This window comes from Phycodurus eques, chromosome 7 (genome assembly GCF_024500275.1).
Source record: "Phycodurus eques isolate BA_2022a chromosome 7, UOR_Pequ_1.1, whole genome shotgun sequence".
In the NCBI taxonomy this organism is placed as follows: Eukaryota; Metazoa; Chordata; class Actinopteri; order Syngnathiformes; family Syngnathidae; genus Phycodurus; species Phycodurus eques.
Window position 1 is genome coordinate 3,858,735 of NC_084531.1, and position 18,076 is coordinate 3,876,810.

At 40.5% G+C, this 18,076-nt stretch overlaps 2 protein-coding genes across 4 annotated transcripts in view; both read right to left on the minus strand.

Annotated features, from left to right (window-relative positions):
- zbtb44 (zinc finger and BTB domain containing 44) overlaps positions 1-1,417 on the minus strand; it is a 37,430-nt gene extending 36,013 nt beyond the window's left edge. The window contains exon 1 of one of the 3 annotated variants that reach the window (XM_061681229.1): positions 1,178-1,417. The gene's annotated coding sequence lies outside the window, so the exon portion shown is untranslated. Of the gene's footprint in view, positions 1-236; positions 543-1,167 lie in introns of those variants that run through there. The other 2 variants (XM_061681228.1, XM_061681226.1) reach the window with 2 other exon arrangements.
- A 2,913-nt stretch (positions 1,418-4,330) lies between these two features.
- LOC133405140 (A disintegrin and metalloproteinase with thrombospondin motifs 8-like) lies at positions 4,331-17,757 on the minus strand. The gene is made up of 9 exons (XM_061681826.1): positions 16,732-17,757; positions 14,996-15,235; positions 12,814-12,946; positions 12,562-12,729; positions 11,556-11,848; positions 10,071-10,254; positions 7,940-8,112; positions 7,461-7,636; positions 4,331-6,308 (listed from the first exon to the last, which is right to left on the minus strand). The coding sequence occupies exons 1-9, from the start codon at positions 17,449-17,451 to the stop codon at positions 5,567-5,569; spliced, it is 2,829 nt and encodes a 942-aa protein (XP_061537810.1). The 5' UTR covers positions 17,452-17,757; the 3' UTR covers positions 4,331-5,566.
- Positions 17,758-18,076: the final 319 nt, after the last annotated feature.

Sequence of the window (18,076 nt, forward strand, 5' to 3'; positions counted from 1 at the left end):
ATGTGTGATTAAATGCCAAAGCTATAAGACAAAACCTGTAGACAATTTCGTATCATAAACTAATAGATTATTTTTGTTGTAAATAAAATTAATAGGCCACAAGAACAGACTGGTGACTGATGCTTGTTCTTGATTATGGTAGATCAGATTAGGTCAACTTTTAAATCTAACATTTACATTTACTTACCAAGTAATAGCAAAAAACAAATTACACAAAAAGTTCACATCCACTGTACCTCTCAATTACTCGTGATGGCGGCGTCCACTTTACAACCTGGTCCTTTCACTGTAACTATCATCACACACTACTAGCAAGTGGGCAGACAGCTGAAACAAGTGGGGAAAGGCTAATAGTTGAAGCCGGTGGGCCGAAGTGAACAAAAAAAGACAAATACTCTATGTAAGACGTGGGAGAGGAAGCTACAATTTCCAAAAATGCACATACTAAATAAAAAAAACTCTCAACAATACAGTTGAGCGAACCTCAGCTAAGTGTCAAGCTCCAATTTCTAATCAGGGGTGAGATAAGAAATACATCCTGTTTTGGCTATCAAAATAAAAGATTACACGGCGTTTACGATGCCGAATTATTTTCACACTACTGCCCCAAAGTTTATGTGTGTGTGGGGGGGGGGGGGGGGGGGTTAGCTAGGTATAGTCAGCATGCATAACGATTGCAGTGTTGAGTACACTAAACATAAACAAAACATGTGACATTTTTATGACATCGGAATTTTATAGTACATATTGTACAGTCGTTGTACGATTCGCAAAACAGCACGCTGCTTATTTGTCAGTGATAAAATGTTGTTTTGCTGACTAACATGTATATTTATATATGTCTCATCGCCGAGCTACTCCGATAAATACGGGGCACAGTCTTGACACAAAGTAACGTCGTCTTGTTTTTCTTTCCAATACAGCAAAAGCTTTTCTTTCGAAGCTTAGATTCTTGAACTTCCGGTTTGACCGTGGATAACCCCGACTTCCTCAATGCATGCACAGAGTGAATGCACGACAACTAGCACATTAGCCACAAAAGCTTACCGTAGCTTAGAAGCCAGCATCCGGCAACCAACAAAAAATGCTTAACAGACAAAGTAGTCGGATAAAAGACGCGCGCCATAAGAAAGACGCTAAAACAGATAGTGTAAGAAGCACGTTTACCTTGTCGTACCTTGCCTCTGCGAGCGGCTGGGCCTGAGTATGCAAGCAGTTTTGCTGACGCAAAGCTGCTCGCGACGTCTTGTCGCTTCTCCGGGACGCTTACATCCCCAGCGATAGTCTGGCGGATTCAGAGCGCTGAGTGACAACTCTCACTTGCGCTCACATCATACCAACTTGTCATTTAAAGACTCCGTTTGCTTTTTTATTTCCTTTGTGATGCCGGCTAGCCTTTCGGCGCTCTTATTTGTATCCCCACAATGCAATGCGCTTATGTTACTGTACATTACTGTAAGGAGCAGGAAGTCTCATTATCTAACGTTTCAATAAGGAACAACTGCCATTTTGCGTCCCAATATTTACTGTAACTTCTGATTTATAGCCACGGCACAATATTAGGAACACAATTACCACCAAATGCATTGTTATAATATATTCCTTATGTAGTATCATTGGTCAGTTATGCATATTATTGTGGTTTTGGTGCAGAACAGCAGTGTCACAGAAAGGCATAGAAGTGGGCATCCTCGGACATTTATTGATTGAATCATGGATCAAATACCTGTTGTGAAATTTGCTATTCAGCTTCTTGTTAAAGAACAGCAAGTTGTGCAGAAAGTACTGGAATTTCAAACACTTGTAGACACGCGCATTCCAAACTTTAGAGAAGGTTAAATTGGGTTCACCTGCAAAGCTTCGACTGTACAATAATCCCTCATTTATCACGGGGGGTTTTCCGGACCATGCACCCCCCGCAATAGGTGAAATCTGCAAAGTTGTGATCAGATTTTTTTAATTTTTTTTTTTACAATCCCAATTCCAATGAAGTTGGGACGGTGTTTTAAACATAAATAAAAACAGAATACAATGATTTGCAAATCATGTTCGACCTATATTTAATTGAATACACTACAAAGACAATATATTTAATGTTCAAACTGAATAATCATTAACTTAGAATTTTATGGCTGCAGCATGTTCCAAAAAAGCTGGGACAGGTGGCAAAAAAGACTGAGAAAGTTGAGGAATGCTCATCAAACACCTGTTTGGAACATCCCACAGGTGAACAGGCGAATTGGGAACAGGTGGGTGCCATGATTGGGTTATAAAAGGAGCTTCCCTGAATTGCTCAGTCATTCACAAGCAAAGATGGGGCGAGGTTCACCTCTTTGTGAACAAGTGCATGAGAAAATAGTCGGAACAGTTTCAGGACAATGTTCCTCAACGTACAATTGCAAGGAATTTAGGGATTTCATCATCTACGGTCCATAATATCATCAAAAGGTTCAGAGAATCTGGCGAAATCATCATCCGTAAGTGCAACTTGAAACTCTACGATGCAAAGCAAAAGCCATTTTTCAACAACACCCAGAAACGCCGCCGGCTTCTCTGGGCCCGAGCTCATCTAAGATGGACTGATGCAAAGTGGAAAGGTGTTCTGTGGTCCGACGAGTCCACATTTCAAATTGTTTTTGGAAATTGTCGACGTCGTGTCGACAAGAGGAAAAGAACCATCCGGACTGTTATGGACGCAAAGTTCAAAAGCCAGCATCTATGATGTTATGGGGCTGTGTTAGTGCCAATGGCATGGGTAACTTACACATGTGTGAAGGCACCATTAATGCTGAAAGGTACATACAGGTTTTGGAGAAACATATACTGCCATCCAAGCAATGTCTTTTTCATGGACACCCCTGCTTATTTCAGCAAGACAATGCCAAACCACATTCTGCACGTGTTACAATAGCGTGGCTTCGTAGTAAAAGAGTACGGGTACTAGACTGGCCTGCCTGCAGTCCAGACCTGTCTCCCATTGAAAATGTGTGGTGCATTATAAAGCGTAAAATACGACAACGGAGACCCCGGACTGTTGAACAGCTGATGCTGTACATCAAGCAAGAATGGGAAAGAATTCCACCTGCAAAGCTTCAACAATTAGTGTCCTCAGTTCCCAAACGTTTATTGAATGTTGTTCAAAGAAAAGATGAAGAAAACATTTAATTCCTTGTAATATGTGTTTTATTTAATTTTTGTTTGCTTGTTTTTTTGTTTTTTTTTTTTACAGTTTTAATGTTTTAGGCTGGGAAGTGTTTATTTTACCCCCAAAAAAATTACAGCATACACTCAAAATCCCGTGATGTGGGGAATTACGCACAATATGAATATGAAAAAAAAAATCCGCAATGAGTGAACCACGATATAGTGATGGAACACTGTAGTTCTTTTGGTTCATCCCAAAATATCACCTGAAACCCAAATGTTTGTTTGTGGTATATGACTAAAATAAGCACCCAGAATTTTAGAAACACAGTGTGGTGTGTTTCTACATCAAAACAAACTTTTAAAAAAAAGAGTTTGTGTTAGTGTAGTTAAAAGTACCAGCTGTCTGAAGAGAATAAGTCAGAACATTTGAAAATAACATTGCGTTTGTTTACATGAAGTGTCCAGTGAATGAATAGACCTGTGCAAAAATGATGATACAGTACACTTAACTTAATCTTTTGTTGCACTACAATCAACTTTCAATGAGACCTCTGCACATATCACACTGTCTCGGGTTTGAAGTGGTGCGTGCCTTCTCCTTACTCGATGGTTCACCTCCTTTCACAGATGTTCGATAAGATTCAAATCCAGGCTCTTCAAGGTCGACTTCAGTATTGTCCAATATTTTTTTCTTAGCTATTCTTGAGTGTTTTTAAGTCTGCGCTTTGGGTATTTATCCTGAGAATCCATGACCTGTGGCTGAGGCCAGGCTTTCAGCACATTTCGCTCCAGGAATGCCTTGATAGTCTTGAGATTTCGTACCATGCACACACTCAAGACACCCTGTGCCGGATGCAGAAAAGAAGCCCCAGAGCATACCCAGGTCTAATTTTGTTTCACAGTATAGGCGATTTAATCACAGTTGCAATGAAATGTTACTTTGAAAGACAGAACAGGAATAAGAATTTGATCAATGTTGTCTTTGAGCTACCTTTGCCTCAGACATTGCTGTGGAAAATGGGAAAAAAGTCAGATTTATTCACTTGGAATTCATTGAGGATTCAAACTGAGAAACATCTGATGATGATGTATTTTTTAAACGCCATATAAAATGCTTGCCAGGTTCTTTTAGATGCAAACCAATAGAATACACAAAGTCTCCTTTTGAAAAAAGTAAAAGCTGTTTACTAACATAAATGTGTTTATTTGACCATTTTTACAGACAAAAGAAATTCTAAGACAGTAGCATCTGCCATGTTCATTACATATCCAAGGTAAAAACTTACAAAAATAAATAGCTTAAAAGGAAGCTTTCATAATAACATTGTATGGTCCTTCATTGAAGGGATATGGGCCTAATGCTCCCTCTATTTTCTATCATTACATACTGTAAATTAACAGGAACGAAGAATAAAATAATACATATGAAAGTTTGAAAATGCATTTAGATATGATTGTCAAAATTGTTAAGGGATAAGAGACATGAAAATGACCTTTATAACTACATAACATGAAATGCACCATAGATTAGGTATAAATACCCATATAAGTATGTGTTGTACAGAAGATAGTTTGTAAGTCCGTTAACCTCGACTGAAACAAAGCAGAAAGGAAAAACTACAGGGCAGGGAAATTCTGTCTTGGATTATTATTCTTCATGAGAAAATATTTTAGACAATGTTTAAACTTGAATTCTGTTCCCTTACTGAAAATGGAGCATGGCTCTAAAAAGGAGTTGTTTTGGTAAAATCAGTCAAATATTTTTATAGAGCCCAAAGATCTTGCCATATTTTACAATCAAAGAAGGGCTTACCGTAATTATGATGACCGCCCCATTAAAAAAAAAAAAAGAATAATAAATAAATCAAATTTCAGATCCAAACATAAATAAACTTTCCTGTATGTAGAAATGAGGAGCGGTGAAAGAGGAGCACATGTCAAGAAAGCTTAAAACCACAACACACTAATCTCACCTATCTCAGCAACTGAGATAAAACATTAAATTGAAGCAGCCTGGAGGACTCAGTTCTGTGGAGGACACTATGTTAGCTAGAAGTACAGTATAAATTACACCATGCTGCACAATAGTCGGCTTAATGCCATTTTCTTAGCCCCACTATAAATGAGAGCTAATTTTCAAATATATTCTGTAAACTAAACTAAATGTAACTCCAATAAATTAGTTGTCATTTAAAGTGGAGGAAATAAAACACAGCACCTATTTCTAGGATCTATAAATGGCATCTCATTACATTTCCGAGGTAGTTTTCCATTGGTTACTTTCAACAGTGGTTGTCAACAGTCCAAAAATAAGATGGCAAAACCATACTCAGGCAAATGCACTTCCTGTGATGTGATGCAATCTGTTGATAAGTGCAGTCAGATCAAAAGGGGAATTGTTCCTTTTAACTTATGTTTTTCATAAGCACTCAAGGTTAAAACATTCTCCGGAAACAGGCGCAGGTTTTTTATTAGTGTCACACTTCTCTGGTTCAACAGTCTTGCCAGTGTAGTCTATGCAGAAGATGCTGCGGCGCCGCTCGCCCTGACCACAAGTTCGTGAGCAGGCGGACCAAGGTCCCATCTGCCAGATGGGACAGGGCTGATCCCCGCAGGCCCTGATGTCCATTGGCTTCAAGTCTTTATCACAAAGGCTTGAGAGAAAGCCTGCACTATCTCTGCACGCCACATTCCTCCTGGACCACCCTGAACCGCAGCTCTTTGAGCACTCAGACCACTCTCCCAGAACCCAGTCTGGCACACTGAAAGGATGAATCACATGCAAAGATGCCGAAGAGCCCTTCTTCTCTTTTGACTTAAAAGCAACATCCCTGGGGATAAAAAAGGAATATTTCACTTTAGGAGGGTTGGTATCCCCCGCTGTGGCCAGCAGCTGAATGATGATGGCCTCTTTCAGCCCCATGAAGCTCTGGATCCTCTCCAACGTGGTGGAGGAACCGCTGTATTTCAGCACAGCACCAAGTACAGGAATGTCCTGTTCCACCGTCGAGACTGAGAAGTTCCCATTTAGAATGTAACTTCCACTCTCTCTCATTATAGCCAGATAGTTCCCATCATGTTTGATTCCTCTGTGGCTCCGCTGTTTGATGTCAATATTGGTTGCACCAGCAGGAATTGTGACAATGTCACTGTATCCATAGCTGAAAGTGAATAGTAAGACATACAGTAGTTTAAATACTTTTTTATTTCATGGTATTGATATATTGAGAATGGTTTGCTTATATGTGCCCTGAAATTTTCCGCCAACCAGTTCCAAGTCAGCTGGAGTAAGTTCCAGTTACCCATGACCCTAATGAGCACAAGCCGTATAAAAAATATCAGCAATGTTTTAATATATTAACCCAAAACTACTCTTTCATTGGTTGCTGTCAGTTTTCTTAAAGGGCAAAGCACAGCCCACTTCTTGACTATGTAGTTTGTTTTGTGTTCAAATAACAACATTGATACTCCAAACGTTCTCCGAGCAGTCTGAGCCTTTTCTGAGAATGGGGTACAACAAATTCCTCAACCTAAAAGTTTTGTTTTTTTTTTTTTTTGCAAAAATGCCCTTTTTACAATGTCTTCTATCCATCCGTATTCTGAGCCGCTTCTCCTCACTCGGGTCGCGGGCGTGCTGGAGCCTATCCCAGCTGTCATCGGGCAGGAGGCGGGGTACACCCTGAACTGGTTGCCAGCCAATCGCAGGGCACATAGGAACAAACAACCATTCGCACTCACAGTCATGCCTACGGGCAATTTAGAGTCTCCAATTCCTGCATGTTTTGGGGATGTGGGAGGAAACCGGAGTGCCCGGAGAAAACCCACGCAGGCACGGGGAGAACATGCAAACTCCACACAGGCGGGGCCGGGGATTGAACCCGGGTCCTCAGAACTGTGAGGCTGACGCTCTAACCAATCGGCCATCATGCCGCCCACAATGTCTTCCAGTACCCAAAATTTATTTTTGCCCTGACCAACTAAATGTAGATGTAGCAGCACCCGATGTGTGATTTCAATAAAGTCAATCTTGACCAACTTGAAGGGGTGCCTGGGTGGGTGTTTCCGGTTTCCTCCCACATCCCAAAAACATGCACGGTAGGTTGATTGAAGACTCTAAATTGTCCGTAGGTATGAATGTGAGTGCAAATGGTTGTTTGTTTCTATGTGCCCTGCGATTGGTTGACGACCGGTTCAAGGTGTACCCCGCCTCTCGCCCGAAGATAGCTGCGATAGCTGCTAGTGAGGATAAGCTGTGTAGAAAATGGATGCATGGATGGATATTCAATATGATAAAATGTTGCTCAGTAACTTACATTGCCTTGTTGTAGGACCCAGTGATCTTCCTGCAGGTAAGCCCGTTTCCTCCACACACTCCACACTTATCCACTCTCTTGTTGGATCCAATCACCTGATCACAACCTGCCTTCACACACTGGCCTTGAACGCACACTGATGTGGTGTCAGGACCACAGGGTGTTCCATCAATTACCTGCAGAGGTATATTTATTTTATTATTCAAATTCACATGAGGGTTTTGCATCTTTGATAGACGCTCGCCTTTTATGGAGTGGTATGAAATGCACTGAAAATGAATACTAAACTCATTCTTTCAAAACTATGGTAAAATTAGGTGCAGTTTTAATACAGCATTTCCATTAGACTATGTTACAATAATAGATCATTTGAAAGGAAAATGCCAGTTCAGAACTGATTTACATTATTTGAATTAGTAAGTAATCCTTATTCTTACTTGGAATGCTTTTGAACGAGCTGTGATGTTGAGTGCATGTACCTTGGACTCAAACACCTTAAATTCACTGCTGCCCCTGGCCCGGCAGAATAGTTTGCATCTGTCCCTAGGAGACACTCCAGCATACTTTGGTATCCATTGTTTCATGTTGCCATTGTAGTCCAGGTAGTGTGGGCTGTTGTACTTCTCACACTGCTCCTCTCGATAACTTTTGCCTGTTCGGGAAAAACAGAACAAAGCTGGGTCAGCTACCTACAGAATGTATTTTATAACCAAAGCACTTTGTAGCACTTTGCAGGTTAAATCCAGGGTAAAAAAATAAATAAATCTATTCAGCCATCTAAAGTACAAACATTTCAGATTCAGTATGCTTTCTCTAGTCCAAATCAGTTAATGGCTTTGTAAACTTGGGCCATGGTTTCTATTTGCACATTAATGAATGTCATGCACATCATGCACATACAGTACATATTTATACATACAAGGCATATTTATCGATGTAAATATGTATAGATTCCTTGTACAACCCCAATTTCAATGAATTTGGGACCTTGAGTTACACATAAATAAAAACAGAATACAATGATTTGCAAATCATGTTCAACCTATATTGAATGTTGTTAAAAGAAAAGGTGATGTAACCCAGTGGTAAACCTGACCCTGTCCCATCTTTTTTGGAATGTGTTGCAGCCATAACATCCTAAATTAAGGATTATTTGCTAAAAACAATAAAGTTGATCGGTTTGAACATGAAATATCTTGTCTTTGTTGTGTATTCAATTCAATATAGGTTGAACATGATTTGCAAATCATTGTATTCTGTTTTTACTTATGTTTAACACAAGGTCCCAGCTTCATTGGAATTGAGGTTGTATATTTGGGTGTTTTCATAAATATTTGTGTCTACAAATGGCTCTTAGGAGTTCATCAGTGTCAAGCTATACACCTGATTACACTGCGTTGAAAACAAAATGCATTGCCAAGTGTCTTATTATAAAGAGCTGAGCATTGAGTATATGAAAGTCTGGTCTGCTTTTCAAATGTTTGAAAGTGTTTGTGTAGACTAAGGTTCAGCTCTGAGCATACAGTATTACATTAAATAGTTAAAACTATCAGATATTTACAATAGTACATCCATCCATCCATTTTCAACACCGCTTATCCTGGTTAGGGTCGCGGCACGCTGGAGCCTATCCCAGCTGACTTCGGGCGAAAGGCGGACTACACCCTGAATTGGTCGCCAGTCAGTCACAGGGCACATATAGACACGGACAACCATTCGGACTTACATTCACAACGTCACTGAGTGGGAACTGAACCCACGCTGCCTGCACCAAAGTCAGGCGAGTGTACCACTACACCATCAGTGACGACAATAGTACAATTATATACAAAAGTAGGATATTTTTTATTTGTCCCACAAATAGCATAAGATTCAACACGTGTCTGTTATTTGTTCAAAAAGGTGTTTCTGTGAAATTTACAAAATGCTATCTGTACATATTAAAGTCACTGATAATTATGACGGATGATTGTAAGCAGTAATTCATACAGTATTACAATACATATAACATTACACATACACAAATATTATATATAGTACAATCATACAAATTATATTTACATAGAATTGTTATGTCAAACAAGTAGCCCTTCGTGTGGCTCATTATGTTTCAGGTAGCTCTTGGTGTCGCAAGGGTACTAAAAACTATTTGTATTTTACAAAGCTTCTAGTGTATATATTTACTGGTACCAATTCGAAATGACATAGAGGGGATATGAAAGGTCTACACACCCCTGTTCAAATGCCATTTTTTGTGATATTAGAAAAAAATAGACCGAGATAACTCGTTCCAGAACATTTTCCACTATTAACGTGGACTATAACCTGTAAACACATGAGAGGAAGTAAAAATAAACAAATGAAATTATGTGGTTGCATACCCCCTGTTGATGATGATGCTACCACCATGCTTCACAGCAGGTATGGTGTTTTTTTTGTGATGAGCAGTTCTATGTTTGCACCAAACATACCTTTTGGAATTATGGCCAAAAAGATCACAAAAACCTAACATTTGAACAGGGGCGTGGAGACTTTTTTTATCCACTGTATAATGATCAAAAACTGCATATGGCGCTCAAACCAGATGAAGTCTCTGAATTTACGTCTCACCGTTGTTGTCACAGGGTTGTGTGTTGCAGGACTGGTACTGAACCCTCTGTCCTTCACAATAGTTGCCCCCGTTCTGAGGCTCAGGGTTTGTACACTCCCTATAGGAGAACTCTACTCCACCTCCACATGTCCTGGAACACTGTTGCCATGGTCCCCACATGCTCCAGCCACCAGCCACAACCACCTGCGGTAAAGAAAAAAGGAACAAAAACAGGCCATAGTCAGAGAGGTTGGAAGCCACAGGAAATCTCAACTGTGCAGCCGAAACCACAGCCCTGGCTTCTGGCTCTGAGGTTGCACTGTGTTGGCATGCCGTGACTCCGGGCTAATTCTGTGTTGAAGTACGGCACGCGTCTTCTGTCTGCCTGTACCCACATTCTTGCTACATGTGTCACTCACTACTTGTCGAGCCTGCCACGCTGTTGCTTTCTGAGGCACAATTTAAAAGCTGTGCGCCTTTTCCAGAGGTTTAATTACTTTGGGACCGCTCCCAGTTGCCACTGTGTCTGGGTGATCAAAACACATGGATAAGCTATTGAGGAAGATTTAAACAAAGAGATTCACTAATTTATTAAAAACACCCCACCAAGAGCTCTCTGTACATTTACCATATTTTTGCAAAAGCTATGCCAACAGTTTTTTGCAAGTTTGCTACACATTCCCCAGTGCTGCAATGTTGAAAGGCATAATGTCTGTAGTGACGACGGCATTAGGGCATCCAGAAGATGGCCGTTCTTTTAATATCTACTGTATATTAAAACAAAACACAAATGTTATTATAACTGAGGTTGCTAGAATTTGACCAACAACAAATATAGTACATGGAAATATATCACAGTATATGGATGCTGGTAAAACAAATTTCACAGGACAGGATTGTTTTCTGTATTTTACTGTAGTAAATTCAGATTAAAAAGAAAAGAAACTACAGAGTTTGTCATGACTTTATCATGGAAAAACATTTATGAATATGACTTAAGTAAAAGTTATAAAATGATAAGAAGTATTTCTGTAAAGGAAATGTTCTGTGAGATATATATATGATCTCAAAGTACCTCATCTTGTATGTAGCCTACCTAAACATTTCTTTTTTTCATTAAAGATGATAGAACTACCGGTATTCATTTAACGCCACATTTATTATTGAGGGTATAATATGCAGTCCTGTATACTGGACACATATTACAGACTGTCCCAAAATACTGTATACATTCATTAACACCACTTTCAGATTAACCATTACAGTTAATAACAGGTGCCAGAATAAGCTTTGAATAAATGGAACGCAAATGGACACAAACCACTACGTAGTATCTTGTGAGGTTGTGTTCTCATTACTTAGCACAATATACATTTAAATAATGACTGATGATTCCATCGCATTCTAAAAAAAAATAAAAAATTAAATGATGAAATAGCGTCTTTATTCACGTGTACAAATACACTGTATACATTTGGCTGCTTTGTATATGCTGCTATTCTTACCAGTGGCTCCAGCACCTCCTTTGTCGGTATGCACACTCCATGGAGGCATGTCCTGTTGAGACTACAAGGGGTGCCGTCAGCCCAGGGCAAGCTGCCATTCTTTGTGGAGCACTGGGATGTTCCGTCCTCTTGGCACCAGAGCTGGCTGCAAATATCACTGTCTGTTGTGTTGAGACAATGGAAGAATTCCTCTCCAAAAATCTGTTGGCACTGATGGTCTAGGTTGTATTTGGTGCCTGGCATCTCCTTCGGTAATGGCAAACTGCTCTCTGGAACATCGAGCAGGCAGTCTCCTGTGGTGACAATACAAAGCGGTACAGAAGCATATCAATCATACTGAGGTTGAAGGAGAGCAATGCAGTCGTTGTGAATGTGCCTTTTTGTGTGGTCTGACAACAAAAGGAAAATATTCAAGTTTGTGTCCTAAATATATAACAAATACACTTGACCAATACAATGTTTTTTAGGCAAGTCTGTAATTATAGTCTGAATCGAATTATTCATTGCTGTCTAATTTGCTTTTTGGCTGGAGTAACATTCCCAGTGTGCAATAAACATGTTTTGCCGAAAGAGCTTTCCTTGCAGACAACTGATAAAGAGCATGTTTTGCTGACAACAGCTGTTACTTTTGGCTCTAGAGAGCAAATGTGAAGAAGTCTATTGTAAGACTCAAAGGACAAAATGTTTCATCGGTAGTTCTAGCAAGTACACAAGCAATGGCAGATACAATACATAATGAATGCACTGTCAAGAAAAAAATCCAAGCAGGTTCAGAAGCACATGTGGGAAGACAGCATGCGGAAATCTGGGGTGAGGTAAACTATGCCTGCGGCTTGTAAGTTATAGGGGTGGCATGTTAAAGCAGGAAAGACACAGTTAGAATCAGTATCTGTTATTCGTCTCTGAATCAGACTTAATTACAGAGTTTATGCATATGACAGATGTCCACAATAACAAATGGTCTCCTCATATGAATGCGACTGATTTACACATTCACTTTTCTTACCATGACCATTGTCGAAGAACTCTGTAATGTAGAGTGCACTACAGGGAGACCAAGGCATGGTTTTGTTGAGGCTAACAAACAAAGGGGCCATCAAGTAATGTCCTCCGAGATCCCCAAACAGCCTCTCGCAGGTTTTGGAGTCGTCATGGGGCATGCTCAGCACGTGACCTAAAGTAGGAAAGAGTGTCAAAAAAAATAAAATGACAAAATACGATAAAGATGTTTCACAAATGCCACAAAAAACAAACTAACCAAGTTCATGTGCAGCAGTGAAAGCAGATTGCAGACCGTTGTCCTCTATAACAGAGCAGCTTCTCTTGGGATCACACATTGTCCCGACATCGGCAACACCCAACGTATCACAGCTCTTTTGTCCACAAATGTCCTGGCACACAAAGAAACCACAGACCACTGCAACAGCAAAATCATGACAGGAAAGGGATGATGTCCATACCAATGCTGACAAAAATAAAATGACAGAAATATTTAGCTTTTGGGTCTTCCGGGTGCTGCGTGTCATTGTATTTATTGTATGTCATTTGGACCAGCAAGCCCTCTGACAACCAAAAAATATCCTAATAGGAATTTTATTATTCAATGCCAAATGGTGGATTATTCAGATTACTAGTGATGTGTTTTGATCATTTAATCAGCGCGGGGCACACCCAACACAGTGTAATCAAATTATGTTTGCGAGTCGAATGAGATCCAATATTAGAGCTCTATGGGGAAAAAAAATAATTCTTTACAAAAATAATGAAGTGGAAAATATCTTGCAATTACAGATGTATTTGTTTCCATTTGCAGGGAAACGCAATTGTACATTCAAAGGCCAACTGAAACAGGTGGCATTTTAACGTCAATTAAAAAACACAAGGCTTTTGTGAACTTTCAAGTATTTCTTTGAAGAATTTGTCAACATCACAGAGGGTCTGAGAACAACATAACTCAGCCACTCCACCATGCACAGTGCTACTTTTCATATTATCATCTCAACATTGTATCTAGACCCTTTTTATGTGCTCTCGTTATCAATAAAATTTTGTGGAGTTTTCTACTCTGTCTCCTTCACCGTGAAACTATAAATTGACATCCATTTTGCCTTTAACAACACTGTAGCAGATTTCCTACTTTGAAGAATCGCCTCTGTTTGTAATAAAAAAAGCAACCAAAATATTACAAACAGCGGTGACTACTATGCAGTGTGTTTGTACTGTGCAGTACAACTACAATAATAAGCAAAAAAAAAAAAAAAAGGTAAAAAGTAGTGTGTCTCTACATGACAAAACAAAGCATTGTCATCTTTGGAAAGGGGGGGTTCTTGCTTATTTAAACAACTCATATTGATCTTTTGAGCTTTCAGAGGTGAAATCTGAGTTAAAGTCAAATGAATAACAGTAACTGTATGCATTCAAAAGGAAAACTACATTAGACACAATCCCAAATATTCACAATCCACTATAATTGACAATACATCTGGATTTGGCGCTGCAGTTGTGCACTGCTCTGCATGTTTGTAGATCTTGTTCCACAAGAGCATCTGCCACTTATGTATTCAGCTCTACATCTTTGCCTGTTACTATGGTTCAGCACACAGGGGCATAATATTACATTTGTAAAACAGGGGCAATACCTAAAAGGTCAATGTTCACATACAGTACAACACAAGACTATAAGTCACATGTTTTCACTGCATCAGCAATTTGGAGAACTAAAATGGGTCTCGTGTAGTCGGCTCTTGTGACTTCGGAAAACATGGTTTACACATCCGAAGCTGAACCTGGCTGAGCACTCAAGCCGGACCATAGCTTCTTAAAGTCAGGGTTGATTTGTGGCAGTCGTAAACTAAGCTCATCCGTGAGGAGCTTTGCATCCTTTACATTTCAAAGCATAGCTCAGTGTGAATGGAAGGGAAAACACCCACCCCATAATTGCATCAATGATGCCTTTTCTGATTTAATTTCACTCTTCTATCAAAATACTGCGACAACTCATACTTTGTAATCGTCATGTTATGAGATTTATGTGAGGACATGATTCAGTGAGTCGATTATGTCGGACTAATCCGGACTAGTGAAATGCTTAAATGTTCTTAAAGATAGGGTTTACATATGCAACATAATAAACCTTGACCATGGCATGGTCCTAATGAAATAAGATTTGGTGTTCCCCAAGGAGCCATTCTTGGACCACTTTAATTTACCAGTACTAGTAGATCTCAAAGAGCATCTTATTATACACTACATTCCAAATAATCTATTTGAAATTATCTTTTTGTTTTCTGGATCTAATATAATTTCTGGTTAATTACCTCTGCCAAATCACTGCTGTTTTTTGTTACTTATTATCGATATTGGCTTCTGGTGCTTACCCAATAAATTTAAATGGATTTTAATATTCAAGATCAAAGATAACTGCAAAATTTGCCACTTACCTCTCTGGTGAAGAGCATGGCGGTGTCATAGTGTTCTGGATGCCGCTGACTTGGTGGGTTGAAGAGCTGCTGCCAGGAGCAAAAGTTCCTGAGAGCTACCCCTCCATTGCTGGAGACCTCTGGACCGACATCCTCATCCTCTACCACCAGCAACTTCACTACCACTAAATTCACGGAATTCTTGATGCTGGGGTGCTTGTACAGCTGGGAAGCCATTGACATTAAGGTCAAAATATAGTGCTGTAGAAAGGAAGAAGAAAAAAAGCTTGAAAGGTAAATGGCAAAAGAATGTAGTTAATGGAAAACAATTGAGATATTCATCGTAAAATATATAATATATACATATTTACAATAAAGGGTTGGTTGACATTTCTATTTGGAGGCTTGAGTAAATGTCCCAACTGATACTATTCTGAACTTTATTCTTTTGAGCATTATTTGCACAAATTATATTTGTAATGTTTTCATGGGCAGGAAATGGTTTGCATCAGAGTCAATGTTTCTGGAGTCAACTCTCACATGGGTTTTCTCCAGGTACTGCAGTTTCCTCCCACATTTCAAAAACATATAGGCTAGGTTAATTGAAGACACTAAATTGTCCATAAGTGTGAATGTTTATGGATGTTTTTCTATATGTGCCCTGTAACTGACTGATTAACCAGAGTCAGATGGGATTGGCTGCTGGTTACCAGTGAACCCAAACATGATAAGCGGTCGAAAATGAATGGATGGATGTTTCAATTTCTTCGTCTTCTTTTATGAATCTAATAAAAGAAATGATGATTGAATCGGCATCTGAATTGATAAAATTGCCGAGATATACAAGACGAAACATTCAGTCAATAAAACATGGTCATGTTAATCACTAAGCAGTTAACTGAAAATATATGTGAAAAATAAGAATTGAAGAGTAATGACGATTACTTTCCCCATTCTTAGCAAAAGCATTGAGATTGCATATCTTGAACATGAACATCAGATTAATCAAACATTGAAAAATCCTGCTCGCCAATGAACTGTGTTGCCATTTGGAGGGGAATGGAGGAGCAGATGTCACGAAGACTCCAAATAATGTGGAATATTTAGACTTCTTCTCCATGTCTCGAGCTAAGTGAATAATTAAGATCGATCGTATTTCTGGACTTGACACTGGAAAGACTTGTATCCAAATAATCTTGTGTTGACTAACCATGATTTTATGTGAAGGTTGCTTTCCCAATTCTAGTGGAGTTTTTCATTTTGTTTTTTGTTTTTAGAATCAGTAAAACAGAGTCAATATCGTTCCGTGTCTTGCACAGTTTGCCATTACCTCTGAGGAAATCAGTTTTTCCTTCTTTTTAAATGCCAATATTTCATTGGAACGGGAAATTCAGCATTGTCTTTGTGACTGATTCCAATGGAATGCACTTTACATAGTTGAGTCATGGGCAGCATCTTCCATGATGCTGCCGCTCCGCTGCCAAATCGTGACCAAGTCCTCAGGAATGTGTTTCAGCATTTGTATTTTTATTTTTTGTATATTTTTTGGGGTTTTTTTTGCCTGACCTCTTCCCCTTATGCAAAACAGAGCACTAAGGCACCCTCGATTTTTTTTTTTTTTTTTTTTTTGCTGGTTTAGTTGAGCAAAATTGCAACTTCATGAGGAAAAATACTGGAGAATTTCAACGTTATGACAAAGAAAAGGGCTAAATAAACGTGTTAATATGTTACCAGTGTACATAGGGAGCGTGTCTGACCTTGATTTCATCCCCATAGAAGTGAGTCATGCTCGAATCTGCCACTGCCAGGGTCTCGATGAAGCGCGGCGCGGACACGAAGCGTTTCCGGCGAGCTTCCCTCTGTGCGTCGCCGCCATCGCGCGTCAAACTTTCCCACTTGCGCTTCTTCAGTCCCCTCGCTTCGAGCGCGTGATTGAAAAGGAGAGGGCCTCCGTGGCTCTTGGACAATGTCCTCCTCTTGATCACATGCACCTGTTCGGCAGAGCGTGACCCAAAGCCTCCTGGAAATTTGGGTTCGATGAGGTACTCTGTCTCGTTCGTTATGAAGGAGCCGTAAACGCCGGAGCATAGACTCAGAGCCACGAGCGAGTGTTGATCTTGATCAACGTTCCCTGAATAAAAGCAACTTCTCAGCTTCCCTTCACTCTCGCCAGTCTGGTTGATGAAATTGTGGAGGTCGTGACCCGGGGAGAGTGGCGCACCTGACGCGCCTTTGGCTCTCTCGAGGCGCTGTATGGTCAAATAAGGCGAGATGAAACTGGCGTCGGGGATAAGATGGAGGGTCAACTCCTTGCCAAACGCGCTGAGGAGGACTCGGGCCTGGTCCTCGCTTCTTTCCCAAAAGCGACCGCTGACTCCCCCGTTTATCCGAACAGGTATAACATCCTCGGATTCGAACCGAGTGGAGAGCGCTGGATGGAAGACGCACAGGAGCAGCAAACGAGCAACGGCGCACATCTTCTGCGAGTCAAAGTGGGGCTTAAGACGAATTGATCACAATATAGGCTATATATTATTATTATTATTATCTTCGACAAAGCGTCTGTCTCCACGAGTCCACGCTGTCCCCTTCTAGAAAACTTCTTACGTGACGTTTTTTTTTTTAGTTCTGGAAGGTCATTCTTGGTCGAAGTGTGTCTGCTTGTAATGCTCTTGTGTGTGTGCGTGTGTGCGTGCGTGTGTGCGTGTATGTGTGTGCGTGTGTGTGTGTGTGCGTGAGTGTTTCCGAACCGAGATCGGTCCTTGTTGTGTCCTGGTTGCAGTCTGGACGCAGCGGGTCTATTTATACGTTTTGTTCTTCTGCAGACAGCAGGCGAGGGGCGGCTGGGGGCGGGGGGGGGGGGGGGGGGGGGGGGTCGGGGGGGGGGGGGGGGGGGGGGGTGGGGGGAGCGGTAGGGTTGTAGTTGTGATCATCTCGCTTGCTGGAACTCCTCCTCCCACTCGGACTCGAGAAACTGGAGGATGATAAAATGGACCCGATGAGAATAAGCCTCCCCCTGCCCCTTTGGAGCAACTATTATTAACCCAGCATGGTGGCTGGATAGGCAGCACATGGACGCTCGAGTTATTTCAGTCCTGCGTG